A 22636-nucleotide genomic window follows, 5' to 3' on the forward strand; every position below is an offset into this window, starting at 1 on the left:
GTGGCCCAAAGTTTTCCAATAGTTTTTTGCCATTTAAATATTGTACTATAAAAAAGCTGTTCTCTACTGCAGTAGTTCTAAATACTCCTATACTCCTTTGGTCCTTATCGCAGTTCGGTGTATTCACTAAAGAAGAGCAGCTTTCTTTTGTCGTATCTTAAATTTTTCCTACAATGCAGTTACCCCATATTAACTGTATAACTATTTTACAGTTTGTTACTTTGCATTTTAAAGAGAAATACTGTAGAAATACCATCATTAGTCTCAGCGCACATGTCAAAAGTATCAGGAGATGTAATTTTCTATTACATTAAACTCAATGAAAGTTAAAAACAAGAAGTATCTTAAATGGACATAACTTTTATGTTATGGTCTTTAAAGTGTCCTCTCGACAAAAGGGATGGCCCCATTTTGCTTCTGTCTTTAGTGTCATCAGTTTATATAGAAACATTCTGTTTGAGTTATTGTACCCTGTGTGACTTAAACTTTTTAAGAGTATCCGTTTCTGACTCACCTCATTTGTTTGTGTGATTTATGGGACCCGGCTGCTGCGATTTCCCTTCAGGGAACAATAATCTCCTGAGCCGGTACGTACAGCGGTGGCTGATCCTCGGCGGATCATCATTTATTTGCTGTAAATTTTTAATCTGACTGCCATCTGCGTTCTGCTTGCGACGGAGGAATTATTTCGTACTTGTTTGCTGTGCCTTGAGTAACGCAAAGACGCCTCGTTAAGTCAACAATGGAAAAGCAGCGGCGTCTCGACGAAGACACTCAATCATCACTTATTATAAGTCAAATGTACTTCACATGATTTAAGAATGAGAATTACATACAGCCTGCTGTTTGTGCTGCGATCCTCCTTGAAGGAATACAATTGCTAAAGGTCAAACCAAGGACGTTAATTGTTTTTGAATGATCTCCTTCAATGAAACAAAAATCCATTGCAGAACTCTTCAACTTTGTGTCCAGGGTACCTGGGGGATAAACTTTATTCTCTGGCCATCACACTTTTAGCCCACGCTGCACATTTGATCATTTTTACTTTCACTTCTGCTGTGCAGATTACATGTTTTGGCTTACATTTTACTTGCACATTTAGTTTTCCTGTGGTTCTGTGTCAGCATTCTGTTGTCATACAGTGACATCTAGTGGTTCCAGGTGGGATATTTTGATATATAAGCTTTTTTCAAAGTCACATAACCAGCCAATAAACAAAACAGTGTGATTTATAGGCCAGAGAATACAGTAATCTGGTCCTGGTGTGATATGACTGAGCTCAAAACTTTACGCGGCACCGTTTTCAAAAACGTCTGTTAAGTTTTGTGTTTCTGTTTACATGACAACAGTGCTTGGAGCCACTGAAAACGCAAGTTTTTGAAAATGGCTTCCAAGGTGAAACTTATTCAAAATGCACCGACTCTGTCACCGTGGAAACGGGTGAAAGGTCGCTGCTGCACACTCGCACCACGGTCGTCGTAAATAGTACTTCTGCACATGCACAAGTAGATGGACAATAACACTCACCTCGCAGTAACAACAATTCAACTTGGTTGTCTGTCCATGTATTCGCCATTGTTAATGTTTATAGTGTCTTTTTCTCTCGGCGCATGTGTGTGGTTTCATTAAAAAAACAAAACCAAGAAACAGCACCGACTTGTGGTCCTACATGAAAACTACATTGTTTTCAACGTTTCTGCTGTTTCAACAATGTTACCTTATAATGCGAAACGAAATGATGCAGTTTCACTTGACACCTCGTCTAAACGGGTGTTGAAACTGAACCTGCTGGTTATCGCGCCTAAACGCGGGTTGGCAAAGATCCAATAACCAATGAGGACAAATGTGTTTCCTCTCGCTTTAAACCCTCGCATCCAAAACCTGATCCATGTCTGATCGAAGAGTGTTGCTGTATGTGTTTCTTCAGGGAACTCATTACTCGCCACTTTTTCAATTAAAAAACGTCTTGAGCGTTGCCGTTTCTCTTTTTCCTGCTCGCCAACTGCTAGCTTTACCATTAGCCGAAGCTGTTGCCTTCACGGTTACCTTTTAACTAAACTCCGGTCGACTGAACAGAACGCCTCACTAATCCTTCCCCAGTCCACCTGAGAGCCACTTTAAAGATGTTGCACTGTAATTTAGCATTAACCCGTGTCCACAGTAGCTTTGATTAGGATTAGCATACTTATATTAAGGCTAGCTTCCTTTTAAAAAGAGCTGAGTCGACAGTATGTTGGTTGTTCCTTGTGTTTGCCATTAATCCATAAATCAGTTTGTTTCAAAAAGGGCTAACATCCAGAATCTTCCTCCACTAACTGACGTAAACTTAAAAGTAATATAGCAATAAAGTCACAAGATATTTGAAAACTGCAACCATGCTGCAAAATACGTCTCCGTGACGAATTAATACCATGACTATGTCTCGCACTAAACTGGTTTTTGATAAGCGAAGCATTTTTTTTTAACGCTACTTCATTAAATTATTGGCGCACTGTTATTATCACTGGTCGGTATTACATTATTGTCCATTATTTTGCTTGCTTCAGGCCTGAATCAATATCAATGAAGACAAACAATGCCTGCATTCATCCTGAAAAGCATAGCAAAGTAAACCTGTCGACATTGGAGTCAGTCCTGGAACCAAACATTTGCCTGAAGCGATATCTGACACATTCCCAAAGCCTCTTATCTATTCAAATTGCCGTCCATGCCGAGCAATCTGCTCATTTAAAATCTAATAAAATTATGGAGGCTCAGTGGAACGTCTCTTCGCTCTCGCCGCGGCCACGCTGTAGATTTGATTATTCTGCCTGCCCCGTTCTGCTGTCCCAAATCCTTTTTCTTCATTCACATGTGCATCTCACAGTGAGGCCTTACCTGATTCCCAGCACATTAATGGCTTTAAATCCGGGAAGTTTGTCAAAAGCATGCTGCATCTGCAAGAGAAACGTGGGACATCAGACAGAGCCCTTCCAGTAACAGCGTACTTCCCCGCTCAGAGGCCAATGTAATTAACCCCGAGGCGTCAAACAGCAGCGTGCTAATCAGCTGCCAATGTGTCAGGACAAAAACAGACCGCATGAATGGGAAACCTCCATTGATATCTATCTTTGGGTGAGCTAAGCACCTCTACGCTCTTCTGACATAATCGTCTTTACGAGCTCCAACAGGTAACGTCCCGCTGAGAATCGCGTGCGGCTCCAGATGATCCACTCCCTTTTTAAAGCAGAGGAACCGACACGGAGGGACCTACAGCTCGTCAGGGGAGCTGAACAGAAAAGGAAAACAGAGGGGACTGTGGGTAATCATCTCTGTTTCTCTGGCCCTGACCTCACTGCTCTGTGCAGTAAGCTTCTTTACAGTCTGCCGGAGCCAGAACCATCACACCGTTCCTCTGCTCAGGGTTTCTAGGTTTTCAGCATACCGGTCATTGTTCTTGATTATAGAGCCGAGTCCTGATTAAGTCTTGTTCACACACCTTAGTTTGCTTCAGACCCATTTACACGACAACGCTTCAAGTGAAAACATATAATTTTCTCAGTTTTTCTTCCAGAAAAATCTCTTTTTTTTTTTAACGCAGCAACATTTTGAAACGATATCCATTTGCACAAAAACAATAGAAGCACTGAAATGATGTATTTAGCATGTTGGGCTACTAGTTGATGCTGTTGGTTGTTTTCGTAATGAAACAACATACACATGCCCGCAGAGACTATGATGCTATAAACAATAACCATGGTAGAAGACAGGCATTCGTATGGACAGACAACAAAGTTGGATTGTTATCACAGTGACTATCAACTATAAAACTACCAAAAGTCCAGGAGAATCTGGACTGGGAGTCATGACACTGGAGGAAACATTGTTCTGATCGTCCAGCTACTGAGCATGTGTGGAACAACTAGTTACTACGGCCGTGGTGCGAGTGCACAGTCACGGCATTTTCAAAAAATTGCATTTTCCCCCCGTTTCCATTTTCAAAAAGTTGCGTTGTCAGTGACTCCCACCACAGTTGTCATGTAAACAGACCCCCAAAACACAACAGAAGTTTTCTGTCTTCACTTGAAAACATTGTGGTGCAAATGGGACCTAAGCGTCGTGGGGAGCTTAGCAGAGGAAATGCTTCGCAAAGCAATAACAGCATCTCTTGCAGTTTTTACTAAAAACTGAGTTGAATTTCAAAGCATTTTCTAAATGTTTCGCCTGAGAAGCCGTTTTTCAAAAAGTTGTGTTTTCATTGGCAACACCACTGTCGTGTAAACGGACACCCAAAACGCCCCTAAAAGGTTTCAGTTTTTGCTTTAATATGTAGTTATGTAAACTCGCCTTCGTTTTACATTTAGAATGCAACTTTCTATTTCAATGAAAATGTATTAACATTGTATTTCCAGAGAATCTAAATCGATAATCAGTATATTTTCTAACATCTCATTGCAATCTTCACTGGTGTACCTAACTCTTATCGAGAATAAAAATAAATAAATAAATAAATTAACAGTTTTTATATCTGACCCAACATTTCTTTACAGTTCTATAGATAAAGTGTATTTTGTTGTTGACAGATTCATTGGCTACGCAGTCAGTTAGCTGGGAGACAAATCGACTGTCAAGGCTGGGAGAGGGACACTGAACCCAGGAAGAGGACTGACCTGGTCCTGCAGGTGGTGAGCCAGGTCGACGTACTGAGGGGATTCCGGGGTGTCCAGCAGCTCTCGGTAACCCGGATCCACCAGGTCTATGCTGAACTCCACCATCTGCTCCACCGGGCTCTCGGGGACGACGTTGGGGAGCTCAGAGTCCTTCAGGAGAACAAGCGACATTCAGACCGGAGGGAGCGCTGGAGGCATCCATCAACGATCACAGCTTCATGTCTTCCATTTACAACTGCTGCAGTGCTACTGGACACGTCACGGTGAGGGTTTTAGTCTCCTTCAAAGTCAGCTGGTTCATCAGAGCTTCATACAATGAATGAAAACGTCAAGCAGCAAACAGAGGGACGTTATTTACTTTTCAGAAGGACGTGTATTCAAATGAAGCCCAGCTGTCCCTCATAAAGAATATCCACCAGCTCAACCCAGCCATCCGTCTTTCCACTGAATAATCCGTCCATACATTAAACCGAGCAACCATTAATTCATCCCTCATTCCATCAATCCAGCCAATAAATTCACCCATCCATTCATTCAGTCATCCATCAAATAGACTACCACAAATCCACTAATGCATGTCAGCATCCATTCAGTGAATCAACATCCCATCCATGCATGTAATTAGCGAACTTATCCAAACATCCAATCATCCATCCATCCACCTGTCCATCAACCATACATACATACATACATACATCAGTCATGTACAAATGTATAAATCCATCCTACGGTTTGATCTGCAGCAGAAGTTCAGCTCACCGGGGTTTCATGACCCACAGCTGGGTCCAAACCAGCGAGCCAGGCTCGTTACCCAGTAAAAGTTAAAGAAGAAGTTCTCCTGCGGTACGTCTCCTAAATCACGCTTCAAAGTTACTTTATTTGTAGCCGTGGGTAGATTCATTATGCAAATTGTGACTGCACTTGGTACGCCACAACAAACAGAAGTCACACAATGAACCAGACAAGCAGGCACCTGGTGGAGTGACAAGGACAAGTGCTCAGTGTTCCGCCATCCACCAATAAGGAAAACAGATCAAATTAGATCAAAACAAACCACAATAAAACACAATGAAATCCTTGGAGGGATAAAAGCTGACATAAAAACCAGGGGGGAAACAAATAATAAAAAAAGTGAGTTAAAAAATTAAAGGAATTTGCTTGGTGCTGTAGGTGGATGATGGGAAACTATACAAACTATAGCTGCAATCATATGGGTGCGTAATGCATGAGCTGTGTTTAGAAATGTGACTGATCTTATCCAAAACGGTAAAAAAAAACTAATTTAAAAGAAGACACACACGTGTGAAATTCTAATAATCAAAAATAACATGTGCACCACTATTTGACCTTTTCCTAACTCATGTGGCTTCAGCTGAGCTTCATTAGTGAAGCAGTCATCAGACTGACCCACACAGTGCTGACAGCTCGGAATGGAAAAAGTTCTGTGCACTTTAATAAGGAAGGACATGCTGAGGGAGAACATTACCGGGAACGTTAACAACGAACTAGTTACTATTTGTTATAAAATTACTATAGAGGCGAGGAGGGCCGTGTAATTTGTTTCTGCCGCAGGCCTCCAATGGCCAGGGGAGCCGGTTGATGTCAGAGAATCCACCCACACAAACAGTGCAGGGAGGAGAACGACAAGCTGACAGGCGCTTTAGAGAAGTGGACTGGTACAAACTGCAGGGAGACTGATATTGTGGACACTTGCTCACGTCAATTCGTAAGTCGGCATTTCTAAGAAAAACTCAAGCTGCTACTGTCTTAAGCAGTGGTGTGAAACACATTTTAGTTCGGAGGACACAAACAGCCCAATTTCACCTAGAGTTGGCAGGATGGGTAAAATAGTCCCATAATAATTTAGTAATTTAAACTTTAAAGTTTTTCTATGTTGTGGCACAGAGCACATGGAAATGTTGCAAACACCAAAACTGGTTCTTGTTGGGAACCAGTTCCCAGTATTTCAATTCCTTTGAAGCAATTCCCTCATGAACGGCAGTGGGCATGAGTGACGTCGCCACCCACATAGCGTAGCTTACGCAAGCTGAGCATCGTGCGAGGTGACGCCATTCATTAGTGCAGCCTGCAGGAGACACGGCATCAGAGCGAGACAAATGCTCAAATATTTGGTTACATTTCGGGAGAAAGCATGACAACAGGGTAACTTGCAATACTTCCGTCAAAGGGAGGAAATACGACCAATATTCAGAAACCTTTGCACACAGCAGCGAAAAATTTTGAAGGGATGTTGGGTTTCTGATCCGCTCCGGGGTGAATCTCAACCCGGCAGCAGGAGCAGCTCCTCTGCTGTAAATACTGCAGGGTTCCTTTCCAAATGAGAATCGATAAGAGAATCGATAAGAGAATCGATAAGAGAATCAATAAAGAACCAAATCGTTCAGCAGAATCGAAAATGGAAGCGGAATCATAAAAAAAACGTATCAATTCCCATCCTTAATTACTACTGAAAATTACAACAATCTAAACATGAAAAACAATCTGAATGATACTTTCAGGTTCAAAATACAGTGAAATGTTCAAACAACTTCTGTAGCTGTTGCATTATGGGTGTTTTTACAAACTTGTCTTGACAGCATGACTTTGAAGCTACTGGTTTGGCCGGATTGGAGCCTCTTGTGGGCCGGTTTTGGCCCACGGGCCTGATGTTTGACACCCGTGGTTTAAAGAGAATACTGCGGTTTAAAGCATCTCATTTGTTGTAGATGGTCTTATCCATTCTTACTTCAGAAAAACAAATCCAAGATTCAAAAGGTAAAGAAAAACAAGCCGTCAGACTGTTGTGGTGCTTCAGAACACATATCAGCCCTTTATGTCTGAAGGAATCCAGTGTAGAGCCGTCAGGTAAGGCTGTTCAGCCAACCTGAAACGGACTCCTTACAGCCACAAACAGCGGAAAGCAGCAATTATCTGCAGGTAGACATGACTTCTGCTGCTGCAACCATCTGCTGCTGCTGGAACAGAACAAACACGGGGAGAAGCGGCCCGGCCTGAACTTTACAGAGCCGGGAGACAACCAGCTGAGCAAGCGCTAAATGAGTGCGGCAGGTACGACACCGCCCTCGCTGTTGGGGAACCAGCGACCGCAGAGACACTGTGATCAGTCCCTCCAACACACTCCGCGGAAAATACCAGCTCATCAACTGTTTCGCTGAGTTAAGTTTTCCAAAGTTAGTTCTTCACCCGAACACAGCGACTCTCTTACACTGCATATTGACATAAACTTCAAACTACAGGACAAGAAGTAACTTTGCACTTTGGTTTAATGTCCGAAATGAGCTGCGCAGCGGTGTATTGGACCGAACCCCCGGCTCCAGTTCCAGTCTGGTTTGGACTTGAGAGTCTTTATGTGTGAAGTTTGAATCTTTTAACTATGTGTGGGTCGATACTCCGGTTTCCTCCTCCAGTCCAGGAACGTACGTTTGAGTTTACTTGGTGACTCTCAAACAGTGGCGCTGCGGTCCCTGGAGAAGTGGGTATACGCTCACGTTTCACCTTCTTATAAAGCAGCGCAGAAGCGCCTTTAAAATATAAAAACTGGCATGTGAAAGTGGTAATCCATTCATAGTAGTTTCGACTTTATTAGGTGTCCCTTGAACGGCGATTTGTTGTGCAGCAGTTAGACACACTAAAAAACAGTAAAAACAAAACAATAAAATATCACACAAAACAGCAGCATTAGCAGTAATCTTGGTTTGTCAGGTGTCCTTCAGTGCAAACACTCAGATTTACTCATTGTCATGGAATTTCGGTGAGGAATACTTCCGACCTCATCATGACCCGCCCTGCTCTGCCTCTGATTGGCTCGTCAGCCCTCATGCTGCGCGGTAAACATAGACATCGACCAATGAAATCAGTGGATGCAGCGAGTACAAGCCAGTCAGAGGCAGAGTCCAGTGGGTTATGGCTTCATCGTTCCAGGGAGAATAAACAGTCAATCTGACTCGTCGATACTGCTGAGTGATGCATCATGGGAGGTTTGGAAGAGGGTGTATGCAACGCTGAGTGAATCATAAGTGAGTACACGCCGTCTAACCTCGTGTTCCCTGGACTACACTACTTCTATCAACCATCGTCAGCAGGATCACATGATTTGGCTGAAGCGTGAAGAAAGAATGGGTGGTTATCCGAGGCCCACTAAATTTAAGTACCTTGACTTTGAGGTTATTATCGTAGGTATTATCATGTGTCAGGGCACAATTAGTCTAAATGATCAGAGGTCTGCCCCCTCACTCGTCGACACCAGAATATTACGGAGTTAAACCAATTAATGATTCCATGTACCTGTCATGTGGCCGGCGGGCGGCTTTCACACATTAGTCCCGCTCCTGAGGAACCGCTCCAGTAGACTGTGGTTTTAATTTAATGCCTCATAAGGCTATTGACCGTCTTTAGTAACTCCCACTTCCCATCTCTACCACACTAACACTGATGGGTTAATGACAGTCACGTCGCACAGGAGGGAAATACCGGATTAAATACCACAGGTGAAAGTTCCAGGAGAGACGGTAGGTCGATAATATGTGTGAGTGTCAAAAAATTCAAAAGTTACCCTGCCTGATTTGAGACGATGACGCAGCTCATCACGACAATGACCTTTCAAGATGTTTCCACTTAACTTCTCTGAAGGAAAAGGCCTCAGCAAGTTACCTGAATGCGTTGAAGCCTGATTACAGCGTGCTGAAAATGTGACTTTGACTAATCAACTAGTCTTAAAATTTAAATTCAGTCAACACGGAAAATACTTACAAGGAGTGCCTGTAATGTGTATGTGCATCGTGATATTTAGATTTAGATGTAAAGGTTTTTGGTCTTGTGAAATTCCTGACTAAGTTTATACAACGACGCTGCTCAGAGGCTTGAAACGTTGTGGTGGAAACGGGGCCAACACAGGGTGTTTCTCTTGGATGCAGCAGGTACAGATGAAATGTGGCCGGATGATGCATGCGCCATAGAAAAATCTCAAATTTCTTCAAGGATCTTTAAGCAGCTGGTGTTAAATATGCAGAAAACTTCATGGTAGAGACGTTAAAGTTAGTGAGTCAGTAAAGTAAGAGGATCGTATTCAACAAACATCCGGTCTATTATGAGCATGTGAGGGCAGGATGCCCACAGAAATTCCCCCAGCGAAGCTCGACTGGACTGTAATATGCAGCCGGGAGATGGTGCGCTATGTTAAATGGGTTAAGAAAATATTAATAGAACTCACACATTAGAGTCTATCAGATAAAACGGAGAGACAGGATGCATGATTTGCTCCCTTTCACTTGGGTAAACTGAGAAATAATTTCAGGAGGACGAGTACTCGACTGTGACATTTGCAGCCTCCTCGAGCTCCGGCAGATAAGAGCCGAAGCTCCTAAAAATGTAAATACGAGTGAGCCGGTACCTCTTCAAGCTCCTTCTCCTCTCCGGGTGTCTGGGTCTGGTCGAGGACGGGGCCTGGAGGGGCACTCGTGGGGCTGAGCGGGGCGGCGGAGGAGGTGATGGAGGGGGCGATGTCCTCCGCCGCCTGGGTCACCGGCGAGGTGACGGTCTGAGCCTCCTGACCTGAAACCAAAGGAATTCGCTTCAATCACAGAGATCAGCGACTTCTAAGGAGTCTGTAATGACGCCGGCGGACAACAAACCGCGACGCTAATCAATTGGTTGGACGCTCAAAGGCTCAGCGAAAGCAGTAATGACTTTCTACATACGCAAGAATCAATACACGGTCTCGCTTTCTTCACTCGATTATGCGACGCGAGCCGCGTCCCCGAGCATCACACAACCGGAATCCAATACTGACAACGTGAAGGCACAATGACAGCATTAGTGCATCAGCAGATCTCCATTAGAATGTCAAATGTTGTACCTGGCGTCTCAGGGAGCGTCGGCGTCGGTGCAGGAGTCACCACTCTGCGGGAGGAGAAGAAGAAGAAGAAGATGCACGAAACGGATTACTGCATGTGAAGCAGCTCACTGTGGCATTATGAGGATGACTGTGCTTTCTTGTAATACTGTCTACAGAGAGATTTCCAAAACAAGAAATACCCGATCTAAAGAGTCTTTTCGGGTCGTGAGATTATATCACTTCACTTCCTTTACAACGGGTCAGTTCGTAGATCGTCTTCTAGGGTAATGGTTTGATTCCCCATCCTTCTCTGACCACAGTTTCCCCCCGATGATGTTCGAGCATCTCGCACGCCAGCCGTCGCCATTGGCGTGTGAAACTTTGTGTGACTATGACTGATAAGTGTGAATGCTGGGAAACTGCTGAAGCAGTATAATATGCTAATTACCATATGCCGGTTATGCCACTTATATTAAAAGCAAATTAGATATCAAAATATACAAGTACGTGCCATAAGGGACCCCTAGATTACCATTACCATATCTGACTGAAGGAAATGTAAGCAAAAAAAAAAAAATGTAAGCAAAAATTAAACTAAAAATGTTTATCAATTTACTTTTCAGTACACATCTTTGGATGGATGTGACTAATAGTCTGGAAAATAAAATAAGTAAAAGGCTATTTAGTACTTCAATATGATAACCAGACTGCATGTTTGTCTGCTTGAGGAGACAACTGCCCTCTTTTAAATGACAAGTAATATATTGCAAATTTAAAACGGTATAAAAATGCACATTAAACATGTCTCAAAAATTAACTTAACTGTGAAAATGTTGTTTCCATGCGATCTACATTTATGCATTGCAAATTTGAAATGATAGAATTTTTTATTAAAATAAAAAAAACAAAAAAAAAACAGTTTGGTTATATACTTAGTTCATGTAAAATTATACAATTTAATTCATAACTCACGGTCTCAGTCGATTGTGAGAAAAAGAAAGAGCACTGATTTTTATCGGAAAAAATGTGGAAGACTTTAGTATTTTCCTCGTAAGTATTTATTGTAAATCATTACTGTGATACTCAACCAATCGCAGAGTTAACTAATATCTTGTAACCTGAATGAGAATTTTATTTTATTCCTGGTGGTTACATTTGAGGAGAAGCTCATATATTTTCTACCATTGTGTGTTTTTTTTTTTACTGCTGTCACTGAGGTTGCTGCCACAACATTTCACTGGTGCCAACACTGTTTTAACATTTCTATTCTATTCTATTCTATTCTATTCTATTCTATTCTATTCTATTCTATTCTATCCTATTCTATTCTATTCTATTCTATTCTGTTCTATATATTTGTTGTTCTTCATAAAATACTTTTGATACGATGTGGAATTTGCTTTTCTGCTAGAGAAGCAACCTGCTTGGATAAATAATTAACTGACTTTTCTGATGTTACGCATCGTATAATCAATACGTCAAATTCACACGATCTCACAAACAGTGGTATAATTAACGCTCACACACACCCGTCACACTGTCAGGAGCCACTCGGGGGTTCAATGTCTTTACAACAGGTCAAGATGGGGAATCGAACCGACAACCTTGGGAAAGATGATCCGCTCCTATTATTGATGAGTTCATTACACTCTCACACTTCAATACGTGCCCTGCCTCGCATAATGATTCTCAAACGCGCCGCTTCATTCTGCCTGTTTTCCTCCGACGGAGCCGAACAGCCAATAAAATGAAGTCTTGCAATGTGACGGGGATTAAGACGTTTGCCTCCCACACATTAAGAACCTCCGCCCAAGCCCTTTATCCTAACCCTTAAGCATCAATCTAGCAGGTAGCAGAAATAACAGATATCGATCCTTAAAGACTGGGAATATAGTCCGGGATCGGAATGATCAAGAAAACATGTGAAACTGTAATTAGGACTTCTCGGACCCGAAAACTGAATTCTCCTCCCAAATGTGTCCAAACTCCTCGCACCCGGTTACCTCGTTACCCTTTGAAACCGAGACATTTTTCAGGTAAGAAATAAAAGATAAAGAAAACGATGATATTCCATAGAGCAGGGGTGTCAAACATATTTTAGTTCAGGGGCGACATACAGTTCAATATTCATCTTGAGCAGACCGGACTGGTGACATAGTGCTAAAATAACCTTTAAATTTAAAGTTCACAGTTTTCCTTTGTTGTGACTGAGTCTACGCGATGAAAATGTTCCAACTGAAAATGACTACAAGCTCAACATAAAGCCAACTTTAATGAAACCGTATGATGCAAAAGTGAAATGAAAGTGAAATGTCCAAAAAATGTCCCCCGTCGCTGTTGCATTGTGGGTGTTTTTTTTTTTTTTTCACAAACTCACCCTGACAGCGTGTTATGTGTTGTGTCTGCTACTTGTTTAAAAACAAACAAACTGTAGTTTCTTTGAAATTGTTCCCTGGCCCGATTCGAGCGTCTTGTGGGCCGGATTTGGCCCTTGGGCCTCATGTTTGACACCCCATGCTATAGAATGTCTATAATGGGGCCACTGGGCTGGTTAATCTCAGCTAAATGACTTCATTCATTTGGATGTAATGTTTTAAGTCCGGTTCTAAATCATTTGATGTAGTAACTCTACTGTTTTCACATCTTGGTTTTTCTTCCAGTAAACAGGAGTTAAGATGAATAGTAACTGTGAGGGCAACAACTTGGACTAATGCTAAAGTGAGAGACGGCTGCATATTTTTATAGTCTAAAGTAAAGTAACAAGTAACAATCCCCAACCTTTCAGTGTAAAACATTTTAATAAACAAGATTCTTTTGGTATTCTGGTTTTATATCATTATACGTTTCCTCACTGAGCTGTAATACAGTCGCCCGTTGTTTTTACAAATCGGTCACATTCGGTGAACTCGCGGTGACTCCGACAACAACGACAGCGGCCTCTGCCCGCTTCGCCTTGTTTACATCATGTTTGTTATCTGTATGCAACGTCGCCATAGAGACGCGGCGTGAACACGATTATCCGCCACCTCTTACCTCGACGGAGGAGGCCTCCTGTCTCTCAGCCGGCTCATCCTCTGGGAAGCAAAAAAAACAACAAAAAAAAACACACACAGCAGAACAATCACTGAATGCGAGAGTCGCGCAGACTCTGTCAATCCACATCATTTTAACACTTGTGCTGTAATTGGCTGCCGAGTGATTTTGTTTGTGATAATGATGTCATGTGTCAGCCTCCGCCGCCGCCACCGCCGCTGCTCTCGGCACAGGAACTTTTGTTTTTACACACACAGACGGATGATTTCAATCTTTTTAGACTATTTTTTTCCGCCACATGCAGGAGATTGTGTGGATAAAAATTTGTGGGAACAGCTTGAAAACAATGGTTTAATGCAGCTTTCAGGCATTTGTACAGACCATAAAATACTCTTAATATATGAAGATGACATGTGAAGCTTTCAGTCTGACTCGGAGGCCTCCGGTGGTTGTTTGCTTTTAATGTACAAATATCAAATAATACATCTTGAAATCAATTAGTAATAAATAGTATTTCACTTAATTAGCACCATGAGATGGCGTAGTAGTACATTTAGCATCAAGTGTGCCTTATTGTGGCCATGAGGCTCCTGACTAAATACACCATCTATTGGTGAAAAGTGGTACGACAAGATTACCTCCTCAAATATCCTCAAACTTACATAACGTGTGTCAAAAGTTCACTTGTTCTGTTATTTAGTTTTTTTTTTGGTCCTATTTTGTTTTGTTTTTAATAGTTTCTTCTGGCAATTTCAAGAAACGAGGAGTACATTATCGCTCACATACACAACTAGTGTAGGACAAAACTTGGTTTCACGCCTGCTGTTCATTCCCAATACAAAAACTCTCGGGAGTCCCTTTGTTAACAGTTTTATTCCTTTCTGATAATTAACAAGTGAGCGTCACGTTCAGATCGTGACAGTAGTTACAACGTAGGACTGAAGAATCCCTGTTGATTTCCCAGTGATGCTGAATCGTGTCGTTGTAATACTGAGGAATAACATCAGTCCGTCAATGTCACCAACGGTTTTTATGTTTTTCTCCTCCGGTTTGCCAATTTGATATTTATCAGAAGTTTAAACATAAAAACACATTCCCTTCATTTGCTCAGTCTATTTCTTTTAAAGAGTGAATCTATGCATCATAAATTCTGACTGTTTTATAGACAATTTGCAGGGCGAGCGACTGAAACGGCACGGAAATTGCGGAGGCGAACAAAACGCAGGATTCTTTTCTGCAAAGATAAACACTCGGAAAAAATACAACAACAATCGTGACAGTTTGTAAAAGAGGTTTATCGACAAGCTCGTTGGTTTTTTATTGTTTTTATATCTGACAGCTCCAGAATTTAGATGCAGCGGTAAAGCTGCTGTTGGTCGGGCTGATTTGATGTAAATCTTCACACGGGAGTCCCCCCCCCCCCCCCCCCCCCTCCCCTCAGCTCCATAGAAAGAGCCCATGTGGCGACATCACCGGCAGGACAGATGCCGCATTGATGAATGTTTACTGACGGATTTACGACACCACTGCCGGCCCACAGAGTGAAATAACGCTCGGCGAGCGGCATCTGGATGGCGCTGCAGTTTAGAGGAGAGGACTCGCGACTGGAAGGTCACTGGAATCTCCTCTAACAGGCTGCTTCTCGCCGCTGCGGCTCAAAACAACAATCCACCGTCACATCTTCAAAACGGTTCAATGGACATTGTCTGGAGGCTGCTGGGAACCCAGAGTTTTTAACCCTGAAGTTGTTCAAAGGGGGATCTTTAAACCCTTTGAAGTTAGTAAAGATATATGCCAGGGGTCTGCAACCTTCATGAACAAAAGAGACGTTTTTGCAATTTCCCACCAGATAATAATTTCTCTGGAGCCTCAGTTACATTTAATAATCTTAAATATACTTTACATTCTCTTTGCTTCTGTAGATAATTTCAGCAATTTTTCTTTTTTCTCATGGATTTCTGCTGTTTTAGCCTTTTTATGCAACTTGATTTATAATTTAAAGGTTTTTACTGCTTTGAGTGATTTTAACAGATGTTTTGTTTTGTTGTTGTTGTTTTTGTAGTTTTAGCTATTTTATCCATTTTTTAGGATTTTTCTGGTTTATTTTAGCTTTTTTTTTTGCTGTTTTTCAGACCATTTTTGACAGTCAGTGTGACGTGCACATCAATTAAAATTGAGAGCAAAATGTTTATTTACACTGAATTTGAAAGTTTCATGGAGCCACCACAGAGGTCCTGAAGAGCTGCAGGTTGCAGACCCCGGGGATATTCTGTTACGTGTGTTTATTTCATTGAATTTAGTTTAGTTTTATTCGTTTTGAACATTTTCAGTTGACAAAATAACACATAACGTTTCTTGTTCTAATGCACGTGGTACGTATATTAATCATAAATACACAATATGTTTTGGATTTCACACATTAAACACACATATCCCTTGAACTACACAAATGTCTCCTGAATCATATTTGATTTCCCTCCTTTACAAAAACATAACATTACAAATAGGCAATTAAAATCTCTTTTAAAACAGACTAAAATAACACATATTTCACAAATTATAGTTAAGAAAAACCTGTAAATGCGGTTAAGCCCTTATTAAGGACCCTTCAACATTATTCTCTATCACTGTCTCACAATACAATGTGTTATCTATAAAGAGAATAACACTAAATATGACTTACTCGAATTGATGGGTTTCAATATTGTTACTATAGTTTTTTTAAAATGAAGATAAATGCCTCAATCAGAGTCCAAACACTGTGAAGCTCATCCTTTCACTATAAAAAAAAAAAGCACCTATCTCATTAAGTAACATGGCACGTTTTTTTTCTTCTTCCTATATTCAAGTCTTTAAATCAGTCTGCCATCCTCACTCCAGACGAGTTGTGTAACGGGCTCACTTGCGTGTTGAAGGGGGAGTCTCGTCTGAAGCAAAACAGGAGAGGTTTCGTGGGATTCAGAGCAGAAACGTTTGTTCTTCAGTTCACACGCCGCTCTGTGAGTAATCTAAAAGTGTGATTACACTCTCACATCTGGGCTGTTACATTGGCCACGTTGCTGCGGCCCATTTGTGAACGTGATAATATTTCCAGATAAGTGAACACGACAGGTTGAATCAAAGCACCGGGGGTTGTTGTTCCGAGCCGACATAGACTCTATTGTGTCTGTGTCCGCATGTGTCGCTCGTTCCGTTCTTCAACTGCTGCGGATGCACGCCTGTCCTGATTGGCTTCTAATAAAGTCGCTGATTCGTGTCTTTAGAGGAAAGTCGATTCACTTCAGGTTTCTGAAGACGTTTCACCTCTTGTCCTGCTTCTGAGAACTCCGTTCATTTACAGCCACGCCTCACGGCGAGACCGTCCAGTTGGGTCTCCGTGTTTGGAGCAGCTTCGGCGCGTGTATAAAGAAGGTAGGCTTTCAAAATCAAACAATGAAAGCATAGACCCTCCCCACCCCTTCTACTCTCAGCCTCTCCAACACCTTTGAACCAGTTAGTCCATCATAGCAAAGTCAGACTGTTCCATTTTGAGACAGTCACTTAGACAGATAGACACTTCTGTACCTTGATTCTTTTGGTCTCTTGGGAAACACAATCCCTGAAGGTCGGCTTCTCAGAATTGGGATAAGCGACCCCATGGTGTCGTTCTCCTCTCACTGATTTCTCCGAGACACCTCTTATTTTCATCTACATTACTTTAACAACATCTATAGTGCACCCTCTGCATCATCCTGGAGTCCAGCCAATCGCTCCAGCTCACCAAGGTGTGACGTTTGACGCCCCTCCTCACTGTCCGTGGGCCAAGTGTCCTTGTGGAACAGTTGAATCTCAAACTGCTCCTTAGTGATGTGTGAGCTGTGGGTCACCGTTTGTCGTCATCGCCACCGTCGGTTATTACTAGTCACCATCATCAGTCAGCATTTCTCACCAATGAGGACCAATGGTGACAAACGGTGACTAATGGTGATCACTGGTCGCCCATTGGCTGTTAATTCAGGAAACATACGACGACAGCGGTCAATAGCACTAAAACTACAGTAAATGCATTTTCATTAGTTTGTCTGATGAAATCCCTAACGTGAGAGGTGACACTTCTTAAAAACCTGAAGGATGTGATTTTGAAAGACGGGCTCTCTGATCGTGGCTTAAATCACGTTTGCCGACAGCGGTGGAGGTCGTGTAACCAACACTCTTCTTCGGACAGTCGCCATCTCACTAACGTTTCACAGTTTAACTGCTGCTACGAGCTCCAGCTGCTAACAACCGATAGAAAGCAAAGGATGACGTGACAATCGAAGCGACATTTGCAAAGCGCCAAAACAATCATTGGCAGATTTTTGTGGAGATTCAAAGATGGAAAACATCCACAAAGCGTCTCTATCTACTTTTAAATGCTTCCCCTGTAACAAAATGCTCATAGAGCAATGGCCCAATGCTATATCATATTATTTTCTTGCGCTTCGAGGCAGATTGTCGCAGTCATCAGCTCTGAGTATTCATTCGAGATTGATACTTTGCAGTCAACTAACCTTTAAGACAAGAATCAAAGAGACCACGACCTGAAGGAGTCTTCACAGAGATAAACCTTTTAGTTTGACACATCGTCACCCAAGAAAATGTAAATGCAGAATCAAGAATCATTAGGAAATGCACATTTAGGAGCTTTTAGAGCCGTGTAAAGCTGTCAGGAGACCGAAGCCATTGAGATGTATTGATGTGCCTACAAAGAGAGTATTTATCTTCTCTGCTTATTCACATTTTCAGTGTTTATGTCTTAACTCCATACTGCATTCGGCTTTATCTGAAAGCAGATCAGATCCCAACTAACAATGGGAGGAGAGCTCATGGGGGGGGGGGGGGACTTCTGGTAATCAGTCGAAACCTTTCCTCAGTCAGCGTGAAGCCCAGTAAAAAGTCTGCAGTGACTGTGTGTGACTCCTCTCACCCTCTGAATCATGCCCATGTGCTCCTCGGAGCCGCTGAAGTTCTTGGCCAGGTCGGAGATGCAGAGCGACTCCTGTTGACACGTGTGAACCCAGCGCTGGTACTCGGCCGTGCCGGGGATCCTGTCGAAGAAGATCCTGAACGCCTCCCACACGGCCTCCTGACAAACTGAGCGCAACAACAGGAAAAAAACAACAGGGATAAACCAGGAGATCCTCGCTGACACACTGTGACACTCTGCCACCCAATGGGAAGACTGAAGCTGGGAGTTTAAAGCTTTATATTCTCTCTGTGTGTGTGTGTGTGTGTCCACCGCCAGCGACTAAGTACCTCCACTCACTTACTCTTTTCTCATCTGCTTATTACTAGAAAAGCTGCCATCACTTCATTCTGGCTTTGTGTCTGATAAATACATTTTCCATTAATAACCAGCCACTGTAACATTTCAGCATTTAGATAATTTCTTCATTATTAACCGAGGCCCTGTTTAGACGACAAAATAGAAAACGTGTGTTGCGTTCTGGTTGTCTGTTTATACAATGGAGCTCGGAGCTCCTGGGAAAAAAAAAACTTCCTGAAAATGGCTCACAAGGTGGAACTTTTTGGAAACGCTCCGACTCCATCTCTGTGGTAACGGGTAAAAACACAACTTTTCTGAAGTGCTGCTCCTGCACATGGGCACAACGACCGTAGTAAATAGTTCTTCTGCACATGCTCAGTCCATGGACGATAACAATGTTTTCCTCCAGAGTGTCATGACTCCCAGTGCTTAAGTCTCCTGGGACTTTGTAGTTTTATAGTTGACAGTAATAATAATCCAACCTCATTATCTGTCCATACGAATGTACTCACTATTAGTGTGTTGTTCTCTGCACACGTGTGTGTGTGGTTTAATTACAACAACAAATAATAGCGCCACCTCATGGCCCAACATGCTACATCAACATGAAAAACGACATTAATTTCAGCGTTTCTGCTATTTTTAAAAGGTCGTCGTGGAAATGGGCCACTAGTCGGTGCTTTTTTTGTAATGAAACCACACACATATTCAGCAGAGAACATTAGACTATAAAAATCAACAATAGGAAAACATCTGTATGGACAGACGATGAAGTTGGATTGTTATTACAGAGACGGTCAACTATAAAACTACCAAGTCCAGGAGAAAACGGACTGGGAGTCATGACACTCTGGAGGAAACATGCAGAAAAACTATTTACTATGGCCATGATGCGCATGACCAGTCAGAGCGATTTCGAGCGGAGTTTCATTACAAAATCAAGCAACAGTGCCCTCCAGTGGCCCGGCATACTAACTACATCATTGTCTCTGCGTCTGCCGCTCCAGTGTAAACACACTGCATTGTCGAAAACTTCCAGCTGAGGAGCCATTTTCAAAAACTTGCGTTATCAGATGCTCTGTGCACCATTGCCGTGTGAACAGACACCCAAAATGCAACAAATGTTTTCTGTTTTCACAAAAATTAAAGTTTCGTTTTAAGTTCCGTTTTCAAGATTTTACTTCAAGTGACCAGTCAAGTGGACCTAAACAGGGCCTAAAACGGGTCAAACCCTCATGTGACTCACCTGCAAAACAAACGAACTGGAATCACCAATGTATCACGTTTTTTTCAGAGGATCCCAGTAAATCAGGTAATTAAAGGTCGTTACAGGTTTATTTCATAAGCGCAGGACCAAAAATCGAGCTAAACAATGACAATGTTTTCTTCTGAGCTATTTACTCCCAGACAATCAGACGGTAAAGTTTGTGTTGGACGAGTACAAAAGATCAAAAACGATTAAACGGGAAGGAAGATAATAGATGAGGAGATGAGAGAGATTAAAGGAAGATATTTGCATAAAACAGGAATCAAACTAGATAAGACGTAGGGGAAAAAAAAAAAAGAGGGGGAATTAATCTGTCAAATCGAGTTCACGTCTGTATTATCATCCAGCCGATGTCTGACATTTACAGCACGGAACAAACTTTCATCAGTTCATAAATTCTGTGTTCGCGTGGCGATGATGTGTCACAGCAGGGGTCTCACACACAAAGGTGTTTCATTAAGTTAACTTTTTAATAAAGGAAAAGTTTCATGATTTAATCTGTCAAAGTTTAAACAAGTGACATCCGGTCTGAACAGAACCGGCAGGAAAACATTACAAAGTGATTTTCTCACAATGTAATCGACAGAAATGAGTTAAAAAGCCCATGTTTCTGATTTAATAATAAAGTGTTTTCCTCAGTTAAAGCCGATAACTGTTGTCCTGTTACGTAAATGATCAAACAGAAGACTGTAATCTGACTTTGGTTTGAATGCTGATTCTATGTTACATGTACTTGTAACTCCAATATTCACAATGCACTGCTATTGTAAAGTAAAGATTACACACGGATAGAAGAGTACCTCTGAGCTGGTAGTACGCCTGGTGGCTGGCCAGCACGTCACTGACGCTCTCCTGAGGACAGATCCTCACTCCAGAGTGTAAAAACACCGACCTCTTGGACCGACGTGGGACCAGCTGTGACTCTGAACCTTTGGCGCGCGAGGACATCTTCAGCAGCTCCACCAGACGCAGCGAGCCGCCGGCCAGCGGCCGGACGCCGCTCTCTGGAAGACACGGAATGGCTCAGGTCAAATTCATGTCTTCTGGTTTGGAATTCCATTCATCAAGATTAGCAAACAGCTCAATTGATATGTTGGCAACATTTCAAAACAAGCTTGAATCAGATGTGCCGTCAGTTTGTCCTGGAAACAGAAAAATTTAACTCCACCCGTCCATCTGGAAAATCAGTTGAAAAATTATCTGGAGAGAGCTAATAGTCGCATCTGGCATCTACATACCAAGTACTTACATTTAGTAAATACTGATGAGTGCTTGTTCATTACTTTAAAAACCTTGCACATGTGGCAGCAGTTAAAATGGATGGAAATTCATTTTTCAGTTGTATCCGGCATACATTTCCTTACTTTTTATTAAATGTTTAGTTATAATAGGATTTTCGATTTCTCAGAAACCTGTGTTTAAGTTGAAATTAGCCAATCAAGTGACATATTTCATCCCATTCAGGAGATTTAACGAGGCACTGATCACACTTTTTTACAGACTGAGAAACTGTGTCCGACTGAGTCCTAGTATTCAAGTGCAGTGTGAACTAAGCATGCATCGTCTTCTCTTTGTGATCCTAAGGTTGACGCTGAGGTTAACACTTATTTTCCACTGATAAAATGCAGGACGTCCTGTGTTTTCCTGATGTCCTTGTGTTTGCATGTCCAGTAGAAAATGGGCGACCGGAGCGGTTTACCTCATTGGTAAGTTGACTAGTTTGTAAAATAAACTACTTTCCATGATGCCCTGATACAATCAGAGACCTGGCATTTTATTTGAAATCAGGTTTATTTGTGACTTTTAAGTATTTTATCTTAAAAAAATAAAAAAATAAAAAATCACCTGATTTCAGCTGTTGCCTCTTTAGCATTGCAGCTAGCAGATTAGCTCAGGTGTCAAACTTCCGGTATAGAATGTGACGCATCAGAACACCTTTTAGTTTAAGAATATATACACAAGCAGTGATGCCGGTAAGGCGTGACTTAGTAACTTTGTAACTTAGAAGCAAGTAATCTAACGCGTTACAATTTCCAAACCAGTAATTAGATTAAAGTTACTTATCCAAGAAACTGTGCGTTACTATTGTAGCGTCCTGCGAGAATAAAGCCTCTTTATTTCTGAACAGAACCCGCAGCTCCTTCTTTCTGCTCCAAATGGACAAAGACACACTCACGTGCATGCAGCACGCTCACCTGACCCGCCCCCTTCTCCACTCTCAGCCAATCACAGGCCCACTCGCTCAAACGTTGCATTCAAGTAACACAAAAGAATCGGAACTAACAAACATCAATAAACCTTATCATTGCAGCAAGAACACAACTGCAGACATGTTATACTATTTATGTAATTTTCCTCATAAAAAGATATATTGGCAGGAAGCCCCGCACCTTTTTACATAAATCAAACACTTTATTTGTACACAGGGGACAATTAAAAGGTTGCACAGGGAAGGCAGTGCAAATAAATAGATAGATGAATAGTGCAACTACAACTACATCACGGGGTAAATAAATACCAGTGATAGTAAAGATCTGATAATAAATGTG

The 22636-nt window shown here is 42.0% G+C and overlaps 1 protein-coding gene across 1 annotated transcript in view; it reads right to left on the minus strand.

Annotated features, from left to right (window-relative positions):
- impg1a (interphotoreceptor matrix proteoglycan 1a) overlaps nucleotides 1-22636 on the minus strand; it is a 64522-nt gene that overhangs the window by 37523 nt on the left and 4363 nt on the right. Inside the window, exons 2-8 of the mRNA XM_080490681.1 lie at nucleotides 20888-21091; nucleotides 18482-18648; nucleotides 13537-13577; nucleotides 10525-10568; nucleotides 10060-10220; nucleotides 4650-4799; nucleotides 2878-2936 (exon numbers count right to left, since the gene is read on the minus strand). Coding sequence (XP_080346807.1) covers nucleotides 2878-2936; nucleotides 4650-4799; nucleotides 10060-10220; nucleotides 10525-10568; nucleotides 13537-13577; nucleotides 18482-18648; nucleotides 20888-21091 — 826 coding nt within the window. The remainder of the gene's footprint in view (nucleotides 1-2877; nucleotides 2937-4649; nucleotides 4800-10059; nucleotides 10221-10524; nucleotides 10569-13536; nucleotides 13578-18481; nucleotides 18649-20887; nucleotides 21092-22636) is intronic.

The sequence above is a fragment of the Lipophrys pholis genome (assembly GCF_963383615.2).
Source record: "Lipophrys pholis genome assembly, chromosome: 21".
In the NCBI taxonomy this organism is placed as follows: Eukaryota; Metazoa; Chordata; class Actinopteri; order Blenniiformes; family Blenniidae; genus Lipophrys; species Lipophrys pholis.